Source organism: Bipolaris victoriae, assembly GCF_000527765.1.
Source record: "Bipolaris victoriae FI3 unplaced genomic scaffold scaffold_50, whole genome shotgun sequence".
Classification (NCBI taxonomy): Eukaryota; Fungi; Ascomycota; class Dothideomycetes; order Pleosporales; family Pleosporaceae; genus Bipolaris; species Bipolaris victoriae.
The window spans coordinates 203,498-217,989 of record NW_014575342.1 but is presented as its reverse complement, the minus strand read 5'-3'; the positions used below and the strand labels follow the sequence as shown (position 1 = coordinate 217,989).

Sequence of the window (14,492 nt, the reverse complement as noted above, 5' to 3'; positions counted from 1 at the left end):
GGGGGTAATGATTAGCCTTCGTTGTCTTGAATATACATGGATAATAACTTACTGATCCACAGAATCTGCATGGCATTGAGCGGATTCTGGAAACCGAGAAAAGTACTCAAGAGTACCAGGCTCAGTGCTGCCACACTGGTACTAAGTTGAAAGGTAAGGAAGTTTTGGATGTTGTAGAAGATACCCTTTCCCTCTTCGATGGCGTTGAGAATTGTGGCAAAGTTGTCGTCGGTTAGGATCATGTCTGCGGCTTCTTTGGCAACGTCTGTTCCCAGTCTGCCCATCGAGATGCCAATGTCGGCTTTCTTAAGTGCTGGTGCGTCATTGACTCCATCGCCAGTCATTGCAACGACATCGCCTCGCGACTGGAGCGCTCGAACAATCTTCATCTTGTGGTCCGGACTCGTGCGTGCAAAGATTGACGTCGTTGCCATGGCCTGGGCGAGTTCTTCCTCACTCATCTGGTCTACCTCATCTCCACGGATGACAGAGCGTCCAAGCGCAGAGTTTTCGGTAATCGGCATCCCCAGACTCTTTCCAATGGCAACTGCGGTAGTCTCTGCATCACCGGTAATCATAATCACCTTGACCTTGCCAGCCATCAGACGCCGGATGGCTCTTTCGACACCCTTGCGTGGAGGATCGTTCATGCCTACAAGTCCTGCAAACGTGAGACCACGATAGTGCTCATCATCACCAAGAGCAGAGTGTACGGCCGGCGCTGGAGAGGCAGTGCCACTAATATTTTTCTTCTTCGCCTTGGACACACCACTTGCGAAGCCGAGTACTCGTAGACCCTCTTGAGCCATGGATTCCGCAGCCATGATTGCTTCCTGCTTGTGTGCTTGATCCAATGCTACCTCTTTGCCCTGTGCAGTGACGTATGTATCGCAGCGATCGAGAATCCTCTCCAATGCACCCTTGATATAGCTGTGTTCGGAACCGGGAGTGTGACTACCAGAACTGCTGCCAACGACAACGCCCATCCACTTTCTCTCTGAGCTGAATGGGGTTTCGAACTTGCGTTCACCAAGCCTTTCCCGCACGTCGTCTTCACCAAAAGCATCAATTAGGTCAAGGAGGGCGACATCGGTAGGCTGACCGACCCATCTACTTTTGGCCGAGGCACTATCATCGCCCAGGGTGGACGAAAGAACTGCTGCTGTGGAAGCTGATGCAGCGTGGTCGCTCAATAGACGGGCATTGTTGACTATATTTCCGATCCGCAGGATGTTACGAGTGGGGGAGTCGAGATCCATAGAGTCGTGCTTGAGCTTCACATCTGTTGGAGTAGCCTCGCCAAAATGCCATATTTTTGTGACAGTCATGTGGTTAGTTGTCAGCGTGCCTTCATGAGGTTAGCGAGTACAAGATTACTGTCCATATGCATAACTTACCCGTCTTGTCAGTACAGACGACATTAACCGAGGCCAATGTCTCTACACTGGGCAGCCGTCGGACAATGGCGTCGCGCTTGGACATCCTTAGCACACCCAAAGCAAGCGTGACCGTAACGATAATTGGCAGTCCTTCAGGTATGGCAGCAACAGCAAGCGAGACAGCAATCTGAAAGACCTCGAGAAACTTCCACCCCCGCCACAATCCTACCAACCCGATAAATGCAATAACACCAAATGACATGTAACTCAGCTCCTTTCCGAGTCGGTCCATAGAAAGTTGCAGAGGAGTCCTGGGGCTTTCAATTTCTCCCAAGGATGCCGAGATGGCGCCAAATTCCGTATTGCCTCCAGTACCAATAACAATTCCTTGTCCATACCCAGATCTAACCAGAGTACCCATGAAAGCAATATTTTTCTGGTCATTGAGCCTAATGTCTGCACCAACAGTACCAGTGGCTTCGGATGCGTAAAAGGGCGAAGGTGATCGTTGGGCCCCTGTTGGGGGTGCAATAGTGTCAGGCGACTTGGAGACGGGTTCGTTCTCTCCCGTGAGATTAGACTCGTCGATGCTAAGGTCGGCAGCGTGTGTGATGCGAATGTCGGCAGGTATGCGGTCGCCCGTGTGAAATAAGACCAAATCGCCTGGTACTAGCAATGTCGCGGAGATTGTCGTGGACTTCCTCTCAGCTGCGGAGAGCGAAGCCGTAGTATCCTTGAGATTGTCCAGTTCGATGCCGTCGGTTGTGCCATTGGGTGTGCGGCCGCCCCGTGATGGCTCAGCTCCAGCGCGTATGATGTGTGCAGAATGCGGAACGAGCGAGTTGAGAGCCTCGATTGACTTTTCCGACCGGTACTCTTGTACGAAGCCTACGGTGACGACAATGGTCACTGCTACAGTTATGCTCAGCGCGTCTTCCAAGTTGCCCATGATAAATGACACAGCAGCAGATCCTAGCAACAGAAGGATGAGTGTCTCCTTGAATTGCTTGAGGAACCGCAGCCACAGCGGCTCGGGCTCTTCGTGCGGGAGTTCGTTAAGGCCATGGAGGTGTATGCGTGTCGAGGCGTCTGCAGCAGAAAGGCCATGTGTGACGGAGGTGGAGAGCTTTTGCGCGGTTTCTTGTGCGGACAAAAGCGAGTACGTGGCTGTTACTGACTGTGTGGGTGCATGTTAGTCGTGTGTCCGGTCGCGATGGCAGCCAGGCGCATGACGTACTGAGGGTGTTGGGCTGCGCTTATGGGGCTCTGGTGGTTGCAGCATTGGCGATGAAGGACGGGAGGGCTTGGAATATGGGTTCGAGGCATCGTAGCGGGGCAGTGAGGGCGTCGACGCTTTTGACATGTTGGCATGGCCAGGAGACGACTGTTGCGCCGCGGTCCAACGTGGCCTGTCCGTCGACGATTAGTGTGGGAGAAATGGCGGAGGAGGCCGATTATTGCATTGAGGTGGCGGTTAAGCAGTGTACGTAAGGACGGCTGGCAGGTAGAAAAAAAGAACCAAGGTTGACGGCGAGGGAGGGTTTGGATTGTCTTTTCGGGGCTCGCAGTTCGTCTGGTGAATTAGACGGTCGACTAGAACGTCAAAGCAACGGTACCCTTGTGCAGGGGTCAAGGGTCCTGGCCCTCCCCGTTTCACCCCATAAACAGTTGGACGCAACACATCGACCACCGTGCGACGGCCTTATCGGGAGCTGAAACAGAGAGAACTGATCTTAGGTTTGGAGCGCAAACCCGCAATAGATAAACATGCTCGATCCGCTACAGGGGAAAGGAATCTGTGCACACCGGCATTGGTGCTTGGCAGGTACATGTCCGACGCTACTACACATGCTCTCGTCGTGGCGCAGATGCTTGCGGGTGATGTCATGCTTGCGCCTCGCATATCGCTGCCGTGGCCAAGACGGGGTGTTTGGGGTGAAGGAGATTGGGACTGTTTCTCTAACTCTACCCATCCGTCTATGTACATACATCCAGTACAGTACATACCACATATTGGCCCACTCGCTGTTATCCTACCACCATGCACTATTCTGTAATCTGTACTCCACCAGGAAGCTCGTCAAGCCATGCATCTGCCCCTGTATCTTCGACAGCCTGTTGCGCCTTCGTACATCCAATTGCATCTCTGCCATCCTGGATTGTGAATGTAGAGGTACAGTCCTCGCTCCCACATTGATTGCCAAGAGCATTCATCCCCCTCTGTAGCGCATTCCCCTCCCAGCCAAACAAGTAGTCGCCATGCGCACCATACCCCGTTCTATCCGTATTAACACAATCCTCAGCATTTCATTGCGGGTTTCTTGACTTACGCATCTCCAAAACTATACACTAATGGCTGTTTACCATCTTGGTAGTATTTGGGATCTGCAAACCCAGACGTGTCGAACATGATCTCATACATGACCTGTGGGATCCGGACTGGATGACTGCTTGGACAGAAGTCGCCCGCGAGACCATTAAAGCCGGGCGCATACGCAACATGCGATCTGTGGTCTGGCGAGTCAAGAGTAACGCCATCCCAGCATGAAGGAAAGATCACTGTAGCACGGATTCCCCCTGGACATGGCGTAGAGGGAAAACTGGCAGTGTCATTACCTGAACAGGGCGCGCCGGCTCCACCCATGATGCGCTCGTCAACCTGCAGACAACGATGACAGATGCCTGGGTAAGTACCCTCTTTGCTGCGGTTGGTGGGATCGCCAGCGAGCATGCGAAAGCCCTATAAATCAGTGAGGAGGCACTACAGACGCGACAACCAATCTAGACTCACAGGTATCATCGCAGTAGTGTTCTTGTTCGTACCACTAAATGGACGCATGTAGTATATGGTGAGGCCGCCATCCTGTTCAAGGAGAGTTCCGTTTCGACGGCCGTTTGCCATCTGTGGTACTTTACGATATGTACCATTTTCTGGCGACTTGAAGTAAATGGAAGCGGTCCAGTAGTTCGATCTATCTTCTCTATGACTATGTAAGTGAACCTTCAAGATTCTAGAATGACTATGCTGACTTGTAAATGCACGAAGTGCATGTCGACTGCGCGGCCGGATCAAAGGAAGAAGGATCCATCTGATCACGTTAACCTCTTAAGTATATCAAGAAACAGCTGGCGATGCTATACTGTGACATTGAAACTGTTGCCTCCTACAATCTATGCAAGTTAGCCCTCTTGTATCGGAAACAACAGGTAGACTTGCTTGGTGCATATGCGGTGATGGGTTGAGCCCAGGGGTGACGAGCGGATCAGTACGCTCAACCACAAGCTGCGAACACCCAAACCGTAGAAAGTCGGATGACCCATAGGGCGTTTCCTGGGCTGAGATATGTTGTACAAGAAGCACAAAAACTACAGAGGAGTACCAAAGCATACTGGATAAAGATGCAAGCAAATGCGCTTGTTTGGGAATTGTGTACAATCAAGTGGACTTCGTAGGTGCAGGTATATTAGTACTTTGCTGATGCATGTATATCCAACTACCGTTCCTCAAGCTGGTCCAACATGATAGTCGAGCGGAGCAGATTGTCAAAACTCTTGGGAGGTCCCGGTCCCTTGGTCACATTTAAATGTAAAGGCCAATAGGGCGCGATCGGGTTCATTGATGCAATATCCCTACATTGGCTGAGTATTGATGAAGCAACTGCCGGGTCGCACAAGAACCTCATCGGAATATTGCAAAAGCGACAACCAGAGGTTCATTCGTTTTGCAGCATGTACAGCCAAGACTGAATATTGTTAAACATACTGTCATTTGACTACCCGCGCCGGATCAATCATGAACCGGAATTGGAGACTCGCCATTCTTTCCTATTGCAAGCTTGGATGGCAGCAACGAGAAAATATCAGCCCCGCAACAATATAATGAGGCGGTTGGGTGTGCGCGCTTATCACATAATGAGGCTACTCTCTCTGTCAATGGGGGTTTCTGGAATCAAAGGTGAAGGTGCTTTTGGTGTTTTCTGATTCAGAGTCATGACTAAGCGGGAGCTGTGGGATCGTGGCTGCCACGCCCTGCCCTGATCCCAGCCCTTACCAGCCTCATCATCATCATTCAACCACCGAGCGCATCCGCAACACCATCGTCGCCCAACCCTCTCTGGCCCTGACTACCATCCATACGTGTGCGCGCACTTTTGGCACATACTATTGAGGTCACTGGCGCGTCTCTACCGCGTGCGCATCCCGTGACCTGCGACGCGTCGACATAAACACGACGACCGACCCGACGCGCAGCTCTTCTTCACCCCCACCTACGAGCTCCTCCATCCCGCGACCGCAATGTTTCTTCCCGAGGATCTTCTCTTCAAGCAAGGCGCGCTTGCGCACGTCTGGCTCGCCTCCAATCAGCAGAAGAAGCTCACCAAAGCTCAAGTGCTGCAGCACAAGATCCCCGAGAGTTGCGAGGTCATTATTCGACCAGAGGTGGCTGCTGGCGGCCCACTTGCGTTGCGTTTGAACGCGCAGCTACTTCTCGGTGAAGTGCGCATCTACCACAAGAAAGCCCACTACCTGCAGGATGACTGCAATGAAGCTTTGTGGAAGATCAAGATGGTAAACTTGGTTCCAACCACCCGGCATTGCCACGACTAACGCGTCTGCAGGCTTTCCGCCCTGGAAACATTGATCTTCCTGCGCAGACTCATGTTGCTAACCCCACCAACTTGATTCTACCGGATCAAATTACCGACCTGGACCTGCTAGCTCCTATGCCAGATCCCTCTTTTCTTCTCTCACAGCCACTTAGTGGTAGCCTCGATCTTGGAAACACCACTGTACCGGATTGGGATAATAGCCAGTTTCTCTCTGGCAGCATTGAGCACCCACGTATGGAACCAATGGAGCTTCCCGACGATGACCTGAACCTGGATATTGGAGAAGATGACGACTTGGAGCCCCCAGCCCCGTTCGACGAAGGCACAAGTATCGAGATAGGCCGTAACGCGCCCCTCGAACGCCGTCAATCCGATGAATTTACTGCGCTAGACAAGGGTCTTACGCTAGACGCTGATGACCTTAACATAGATATTGGGGAAGATGCTCCTACAGAACTTGGCCCTGGCCCGGAGCTGAACCTCGATGATGATATGGATATCACCATGGGCGGAATGAACGAAACAGATCTCCCAGCAGGTTCGATAGCAGGCGATCTGCCTATGCGCCAGCGTGAGGAATCACCACTTTCCGAGCTGGGAGAGGAAGAGGCCACTCGCCTTGAACAGGAAATCGCCGAGCAAACCACCACCTTTGAGCCAGAGCAGGAGGAAGAGGAGGAGTCCATTCACCAAGCCAGGGCCAAGCGCAGGAGGGTCATTGGAGCCGACGCCGAGACAATGATTTCTAGCCAGCAACTGAAGGAGCAACAGAACAACCGTGAAAAGATTCTCAAGCCTGCGTCTTTCCTTCCACGCGATCCCCTCCTTATGGCTTTGCTCAACATGCAAAAGTCTGGAGGCTTTGTATCAAGTATTCTTGGTGATGGACGAAGTCAGGGTTGGGCTCCCGAACTGCGAGGTATCCTTTCTTTGGAAGTAATCTCCCGGCCAAGCCAGAAACGCAAGCGGGATGGCGTCAACATCGGAGCGGACGCCGAGGACGACGAAGCAACAGCAGGTGAAAGAGAGAAGACGCCACAACTACAGCTAGAATTTGACCAAGATGAGCCAACTCTAGGTGGTGGTGATATTGGTATTGGCGGTGACAACACAATGCTAGGAGGATCTGAGGACATTATCCAACTCCCCGATGAACCAGATTTCCAGCAGATCGGTGAAGAGGAAGAGGATGTCTTTTCCCCAGTCCCAGACAACTTTGACGACACAACCGCACCTCTTATCCATCCCGCCGAAGGTGGCCCTGTATCACTAGGCACAAAACACGCCGTTCACTTCTTACGAGAGCAATTTGGGCCCGAAGCTGAGGAGAGCGAATCAGTTCGACAAAAAAGCAGCATCATCTTCCAAGACATTTTCCCAGAAACCAGGACATCACGGACCGACGCCACCAAGATGTTCTTTGAAATGCTCGTCCTGGCAACCAAGGACGCCATCAAGGTCGAACAACCAGCCAACAACCTTGGTGCTCCCCTACGTATTCGTGCCAAGCGTGGTCTCTGGGGTGAATGGGCTGAGACTGGTGCAAGTGGCGAACTGGCTTCCCAAGCCCAAGCTGCGCCTGCAGGAGACTCTGATGCCCCTGCTGAGGCCATTTTCCAAGGGCCATCTGAAGTTTCTGTCTCTGCGTAGGGAGAACAAACAAAAGAGATTAACTTTCTTGGGAAGACTAGGGGTAAATGAGGGCTTTGTTCTCATCTGGCAGGCGTTGGCTGAATACCCTTTCTTTTCGTATGACTTTCCCTTCTGCTGCTTGCAACGTTAAACTACGGCTTTTCTTGGTGGATTGGGTGCATTGGCGTTGATGTTTGGGAGGGGGGGCCTATTGTGTTATAGGGAAAACTTGGCTTTATCTTTTTGTATGATGCCAAGTAAGATATTTCTATCGGACTTGGAAAACGCAATGTACTTCGTATTACTTCAATATTGGATATGTGAGTTTTCTTGAATGACATGTTACTCGTACACTAAGTAAAACATTGAATGTTTGTATACTGCTGTGATTTTGCTAAGTATAGATCGTCATGAGGTCCAGACTCACGGTCGGGCGACCAAATCCCGGATTGCCGGATTTGAATTAATGCGTTCCCGCGGAACCTGCTTTGCCCCCAGTCTCTTCATACCCGCGGCAACTTTTCTTCTCCCGTCCACTCCCCATTGGCAGCAAACACGCTGTCTTGTTTTTGAGTTATACCCACAGGTACCCGTAAACTACTTTATTTGGACGGCCATCGCGATGAGCACTGTCGATACGGGCGGCAACGGTACTAAGACGGGCCGTCCACGCAAAAGGGCAGCCGAGGCCTGTACCTTCTGCCGTCGGAGAAAGGTTCGTCTGCACGCGCTTAATGGAACGTGGAGCGCGATACTGAAGACCACAGATCAAGTGCAGTGCGGAGAAACCTGTATGCGCGAGTTGCAAAACGCATGGGGTAACCTGCCATTATGAGCCCATAGACGATGCCCATCAAGCATCGAGCCGTCCACGTAAGACGCCACGACGAGAAAGAGCTTCAGAGTCGGTTGTGCCTGTAGATGCGCCTAGTCCTGCTACTCAATCTCCTGCCCAAGCTGGTTCCTCGACGCCACAGAGTGTGTCGCGCATTGTTATCACTGCGAATGGTTCTTCCAGCTATCATGGGCGGACAAGTACCTTGTTCGATGAAGGTCCCCATGAAAAGCCCGCTTCTGAGGCGCATCCGGAGATGCCTGATGAATGGGTTGAAAGAGGACTTGTTGCCGAAGCTGCGCGCCAACGCCAACTTGAGACTGTGAACTTCCGCCAGGGGAAACTCGACTTTGACGGTGTTGAGCCTGAGCTAGGCATGCACCTGCTATCCTTACACTGGAACCGACAACATCACTCTTTTCTTGCGACCTATCGTCCAGCCTTTATGCGCGACATGGCGTGTGGCGGGCCCTACTTCTCCAAACTCCTTCTGAATGCTATCTACTTTGGTGCAGCCAAGTTCAGCCCACGCCACGAAGTCCGCCGAGTAGCAGACGACGTACGCACTGCTGGCTGGCAGTTTCGTGAAAGAGTGCGTGAGCTTCTAGGCAGCTCTCTGGACAGAAGCGAAATCACGACGATCCAAGCTATGCTAGTCATGACTAACTCACTCTTCGCCCTAGGGGACGAACGCAGCGCTGCATGGATTTATGCAGGCCTGGCATTTCGTATGATAGTTGATCTTGGTATCCACGTGGATACCCCACACCTAGCAGGCAGTCGCCGATTGTCTGACGAAGACTACGAAATCCGGAGGCGCGTCTTCTGGGCTGCATTTGGTGAGCATCATCGTTGCACGTAGATTGACATCGCTAATCGAAAGTGCAGTCATCGACAAAATCCAGAGCCTGTATCAGGGCCGACCTGTCAGCATCAAGGAGTCAGACACTCTAGTCCCGATCAAGTTCCAAGATACGTATGAAGAACTCGAGCATTGGACACCCTTCGCATACTCGACTCAGTCAGATGCAACTTACCTGGGCTCCCCGGCATATAGCGTTTCCACATTTCGTCGTCTTTGCCAGCTCTCGGTCATTCTGAGTGACATCCTCAGCACAATATATACCGAGAGAAGCTCCGACTCAAGCCCTGCAGAGCTTTCGTCTAGGCTAGAAAGCATCCGTTCAAAGCTTACGACATGGCGACAAAACTTACCCGAGCATCTTGCTATAGACGCACACAAGGTTTCTGTGACGCCACCGCCACACGTACTCAGCTTACAGTAAGTACCCAAGATCCTAACAAATCATTTCAATATACTTAGGAAGCTACAGTGCCCTTTATAATGTTCTCACCATCCTTCTGCATCGCCCATTCGTTGCCGACGGGCATCTCTACAACACTTCACGTGCAATTTCAGTAAATTCTTTTATGGCCTGTGCAACATCGGCAGATGATATTGTGAAGCTCTTGCGAGTATACCACAAAGCCTTCAGTGTGCGAAGAGCTCCATACCTGATTTCGTATGCTACTTACGTTGCTGCGACTATCCACGCCCGCATTGCCGCTAGACGTGGACCCAGGTCCCCTGCTCATAGGAACCTCGAGACCTGCTTGGCAGTGTTCCGTGAGAATCAAGAAACAAATTGGGCCGTGCGACGCGCCAATGCAATTGTACAAAACTTGATGAAGAGAATGGGAGTTGCTACGTTGAATCCGAACGATGCTCTACTTGACAGGGATACTGACAACAGGGGTCAGAGCAGTACCCCAGATACAACAGCTGGTAGTTCTGTAGGCCGCGAGCCCAGCTTGAAAAGCATCGATATCGATGGTATTATCCAAAGCTTTGTTAGAGAGCGAGAACAAGAAAACGCTCTTCCCGTGCAAACGAATGCAAGCGGCAATGCTAATCTTCCACATGCAAATTTACCTGTACAATCACAATGGTCAAATTCTATGCCTGGAATGCCTGGAATGCCAGGGGCGACATCCTACAATGGACAAAATGACGGCGGCAATATTGCGTACGATAATAACGGCAGCTGGATGTTTCAAGGCCAGCAGCAACCGTTATTCGGTGAAAACACCTTTACTGTGGACGATCTCCTCTATGGCTTTAACAGCTCGGAATTGGACCGATTTCCGAACCTGGATTGGGATATGTAAGTAGGATGTCAGTTGGCTAGATTTCTTGCAAAGACTTGCTGCGCCACCGTGTTTCGTGGCCGCGGCAAAACTTCGGCCTTTTCTTCCCGCGGCTTTACCTCACATCAAAACCTCCCGCGGGAGTCGGTGCAAGGATGAGAAGTATCATGCCCATCAATGGTCATCAAAATCTTCGTGGTGGATTCCATAGTTATATATGGGATGTACCCTCTTTTGAGACTACTGGATATAAAATCCTCTGATTTCATACCGACGGAGACATCTATTTACGTCTTCGCGTACAGTTAGTGTAGATGTTTCGATCACTCTCTACATTATCAAGTACTCAAAAAGCAAGACTCTCAACTGTATCTCACATTCTACCCATACGCTTACCAGATCTTCCAATGGCGTACGAAAGAGCTCCGAAAAGGGTCCGACGCAGCTTACCCGCTGTGCTAATGCGTGCGGGTACCTCCAAGGGTCTATTCATCCACCGCCATGACTTGCCAGCTTCAGAGAAGGACTGGGTAAAGCCGCTACTCGCGGCTATGGGCTCGCAAGGTTCAGATGCTCGGCAGATTGATGGTGTAGGTGGAGCAACATCGACAACATCAAAGGTTGCTGTTGTATCACCATCAACAAGAGTGGGCATTGATGTGGATTATACGTTTGTACAGGTCGCTGTAGGACAAGAATCAGTAGACTTTAGCGGCAACTGTGGAAACATGTGCTCAGGTGTTGGGCCATTTGCTCTTCAAGAAGGTTTGGTTCGTGCTACTCCCGGGGAGCGAACTGTAAGTTAATCGATCCGAAATTCAGGGTTCGATGCTGATTCGCAATCTAGCTTGATGTCCGGATATTTAACACAAACACATCACGGGTCATTGTTGACACTGTTCAAGTCGATGAAGACGGATCCTATGAGGAGTCTGGTGACTACGCAATTCCTGGAGTCAAGGGAACTGGTAGCGAAGTAAAGGTTGCTTTCGTCGAGCCTGCGGGTAGTATGACCGGAAAGCTGTTCCCCACTGGCAATCGCTGCGACACCATCGATGTCAAGGGGAATGATGGTCAACGGTTTTCGGTCAAGGCAACTTTGATCGATGCCGCCAATCCCTTTATCCTCGTCGACGAAAGGACACTACCGTCAAATCTCAAGACTGCAAGCAAAGACTCAGCAAGCTATCTCGAGCAAATGGAGTCTATTCGGCGTGTTGGTGCTGTGATGATGGGCCTCGCCTCGGACGTAACTGCAGCGGCAAAGGTTCGAGGTACGCCAAAGTTGGCCATCCTATCGTCTCCACAATCAGGTGGTCCACCCGGAACTCCAGACGTTCACGTCCAGGCGTTCAGCATGGGAAAGCCTCACCCGAGTCTGCAGCTTACAGGCGCGGCATGCCTAGCATCAGCGGTATGCATACAAGGAACAATTGCACACGAACTCGCGGAGGGTGCTAGAGTACAGTCTTCGTGGCAATCAACGCCCGAGCGTACACCAAGCCCATGCTCAGATTCGGACGAGAGCTCATCCGACCTACTGCCGAAACAACAGACCGTTACTCTTGCCCACCCGAGTGGACAAATCAGTGTCGATGTCTTGTGTACAAGCTCAGAATCGTTCGCGTACGTTGACAGGTGTGCCGTTTCTCGGACAGCCCGGCGTATATTCGAAGGCAAGGTCTACTACTATACGGATGAGGCTCAATGAGACTGCTGGGAAGAAGCATTGAACACGTATGGAACGTAATATATGAATAATTTAGGAATCAGAACTAGCACTTCAAATGTATATATGACAAGTAATATGAGAAACAAAGTTAAAGTTGAAAGTTGGTCTTTGGCTCAAGTTTGTGACATCACGCGCCAGGATCGGAACTGATGCCCCACTGCGTTCCGAGAAATTTTGGCATCGCTCTCCAGTCATCACCTTTATGCCCACGCGCACTCCCCGCATACCAAATGTCAAGCCCAAGAAAGTCTTTTCATATAACACTCCAATACGTCGTCTGGCGCAAGCCGCTACACGACCGCCCCATTGTAACGCATATACCGCGCTGAGAAAGGCCATCGTATTCTCCAGCGCAAAGATATTTGAATCTGCCAGGCCCAATACTACCAGCGCCCCGCCGACGCACAAGCAGTTGATCGCAACCATGTCGGAGACCAAGATTCAGCCGGTGGACCCCCAAAAGTTGGGGAAGATTACATTCAAAAAGACGGAAGACTTGATCGACGACTGGCATATTGAATATGACGAGTCAGCGAGTGCTGATGATCATTTCGGTAATCTCAAAGCAGCGGCTCGCGATCTGGTGGAGACGGATGTACCCGTTGCATTCCCTACCGAGACAGTGTATGGACTGGGAGCAGATGCGACACGAAGCGCGGCTGTAAAAGAAATCTTTGCTCGCAAGGGGCGACCGGCCGATAACCCACTGATTGTTCATGTACACTCTTTACCACAACTTCGTGCACTACTGTCAGGGAAGCTGGAAGCCACAGGCGATGGGAAGATCAATGGCAAGGACCCCATACCAGAGATCTACAGACCACTGATTGAGCGATTCTGGCCTGGTCCTCTCACCCTCATCCTCCCGACTCCAAGGACTTCGATCCTCGCGCCAGAGGTCACGGCAGGCCTTTCGACATTTGGTGCACGAATGCCACGATCCATCATCGCCTTATCTCTGTTGCGACTATGTGGACGCCCTCTTGCTGCGCCCTCTGCGAACGCATCGACCCGTCCGTCCCCCACAGCCGCCGAGCACGTTTACGACGACCTAAACGGTAAAATAACACGGATAATTGACGGTGGGCCATGCGAAGTGGGTGTCGAAAGTACAGTCGTGGATGGCTTGTCCAGTCCACCAGCGATTTTACGACCAGGCGGTGTAACAGTCGAACAACTGCGACAATGTCCCGGGTGGGAGAATGTGGTGGTAGGATACAAGGACAAGCAGGCAGAGGACTCGAGTAAACCCCGAGCGCCAGGAATGAAGTACAGACACTATAGCCCTAAAGCGTCTGTTCTTCTTTTTGAAGCAGGCGCAGAGCAACCTACGCCTGAAGAACTGAAAAGCAAGAGCCGGATTGGCATTGTCAGGACAAAGAATTGGAAACTCGCGTTGGGCCTGGATGCTCGGAAAGTGCAGTTGGCAAATCTAAACGGATGGGGTTGCTCGGAACCGGAAGCAGAAGCTGAAGCTCCTGTAAACACCGATATGTCTTCGCCACGCCAGTCCAATCTCCTCCGATCGGTTATCCAGCACCAAATCCCCGAGTCCGACCATTATATTGTATCGCCTGAGGGTATACACGTCTGGGACATCAACCTCGGCGCGAACACGGAGGACATTGCACGAGGACTCTTTTCTGCACTGAGGGATCTCGACAAGAAGGGCGTGGAGATTATTTATGTCGAGGGTATCGATGATAAGTCTGGGGATGATATAGCTGCTGCGGTGATGAATCGGCTTAGGAAAGCGGCGGAAATACGGATTTGAATGGGCAGTGTTTACGAGTATAGGGATTGTGAAGAGGAGTTGGTTTACGTGGTAGTCATGGGGTGTCTGGCGTTTGCAGGCTATGAAGTGTGATGTTGATTCTTTGTGTCAAAATATATAAATGAGTGATATACACGATAGAGTTCTTGAAAGATTGAAATCACGCATCTACCCTTCTACTTACTGAACCCCCCATACGTCTTTTCTCAAGGAAGAACTCATTTATCATGTTTCACTACCTTGGTACTCTCCTCCTTTTCGCCCTTACGACCACGACAGGTGCCACACCCGTCTACAGCACCATGTTAAATCCGCCTCCTACCTACCCACCTTACTCACCCTGCACACTTCAGCCTGCACAAAAGAGAAAAGCAGACAACTG

At 51.3% G+C, this 14,492-nt stretch overlaps 5 protein-coding genes across 5 annotated transcripts; 3 read left to right on the top strand and 2 right to left on the bottom strand.

Annotated features, from left to right (window-relative positions):
• Positions 1-11: 11 nt before the first annotated feature.
• COCVIDRAFT_27330 (hypothetical protein) lies at positions 12-2,742 on the bottom strand (the record flags this gene model as incomplete). The annotated part of the gene is made up of 3 exons (XM_014700427.1): positions 12-1,348; positions 1,398-2,556; positions 2,617-2,742. The coding sequence occupies 3 exons, from the start codon at positions 2,740-2,742 to the stop codon at positions 12-14; spliced, it is 2,622 nt and encodes an 873-aa protein (XP_014555913.1).
• A 683-nt stretch (positions 2,743-3,425) lies between these two features.
• Positions 3,426-4,468, bottom strand: COCVIDRAFT_27329 (hypothetical protein; the record flags this gene model as incomplete). The annotated part of the gene is made up of 4 exons (XM_014700426.1): positions 3,426-3,657; positions 3,710-4,119; positions 4,171-4,360; positions 4,410-4,468. The coding sequence occupies 4 exons, from the start codon at positions 4,466-4,468 to the stop codon at positions 3,426-3,428; spliced, it is 891 nt and encodes a 296-aa protein (XP_014555912.1).
• Positions 4,469-5,675: 1,207 nt separating this feature from the next.
• Positions 5,676-7,639, top strand: COCVIDRAFT_27328 (hypothetical protein; the record flags this gene model as incomplete). The annotated part of the gene is made up of 2 exons (XM_014700425.1): positions 5,676-5,948; positions 5,999-7,639. 2 exons carry the CDS (start codon positions 5,676-5,678, stop codon positions 7,637-7,639), a joined length of 1,914 nt encoding a protein of 637 aa, XP_014555911.1.
• A 1,073-nt stretch (positions 7,640-8,712) lies between these two features.
• COCVIDRAFT_38468 (hypothetical protein) lies at positions 8,713-12,315 on the top strand (the record flags this gene model as incomplete). The annotated part of the gene is made up of 5 exons (XM_014700424.1): positions 8,713-9,295; positions 9,345-9,738; positions 9,791-10,621; positions 11,251-11,401; positions 11,452-12,315. 5 exons carry the CDS (start codon positions 8,713-8,715, stop codon positions 12,313-12,315), a joined length of 2,823 nt encoding a protein of 940 aa, XP_014555910.1.
• Positions 12,316-12,760: 445 nt separating this feature from the next.
• Positions 12,761-14,110, top strand: COCVIDRAFT_101160 (hypothetical protein; the record flags this gene model as incomplete). The annotated part of the gene is made up of 1 exon (XM_014700423.1): positions 12,761-14,110. One exon carries the CDS (start codon positions 12,761-12,763, stop codon positions 14,108-14,110), a length of 1,350 nt encoding a protein of 449 aa, XP_014555909.1.
• Between the last annotated feature and the right edge of the window lie 382 nt (positions 14,111-14,492).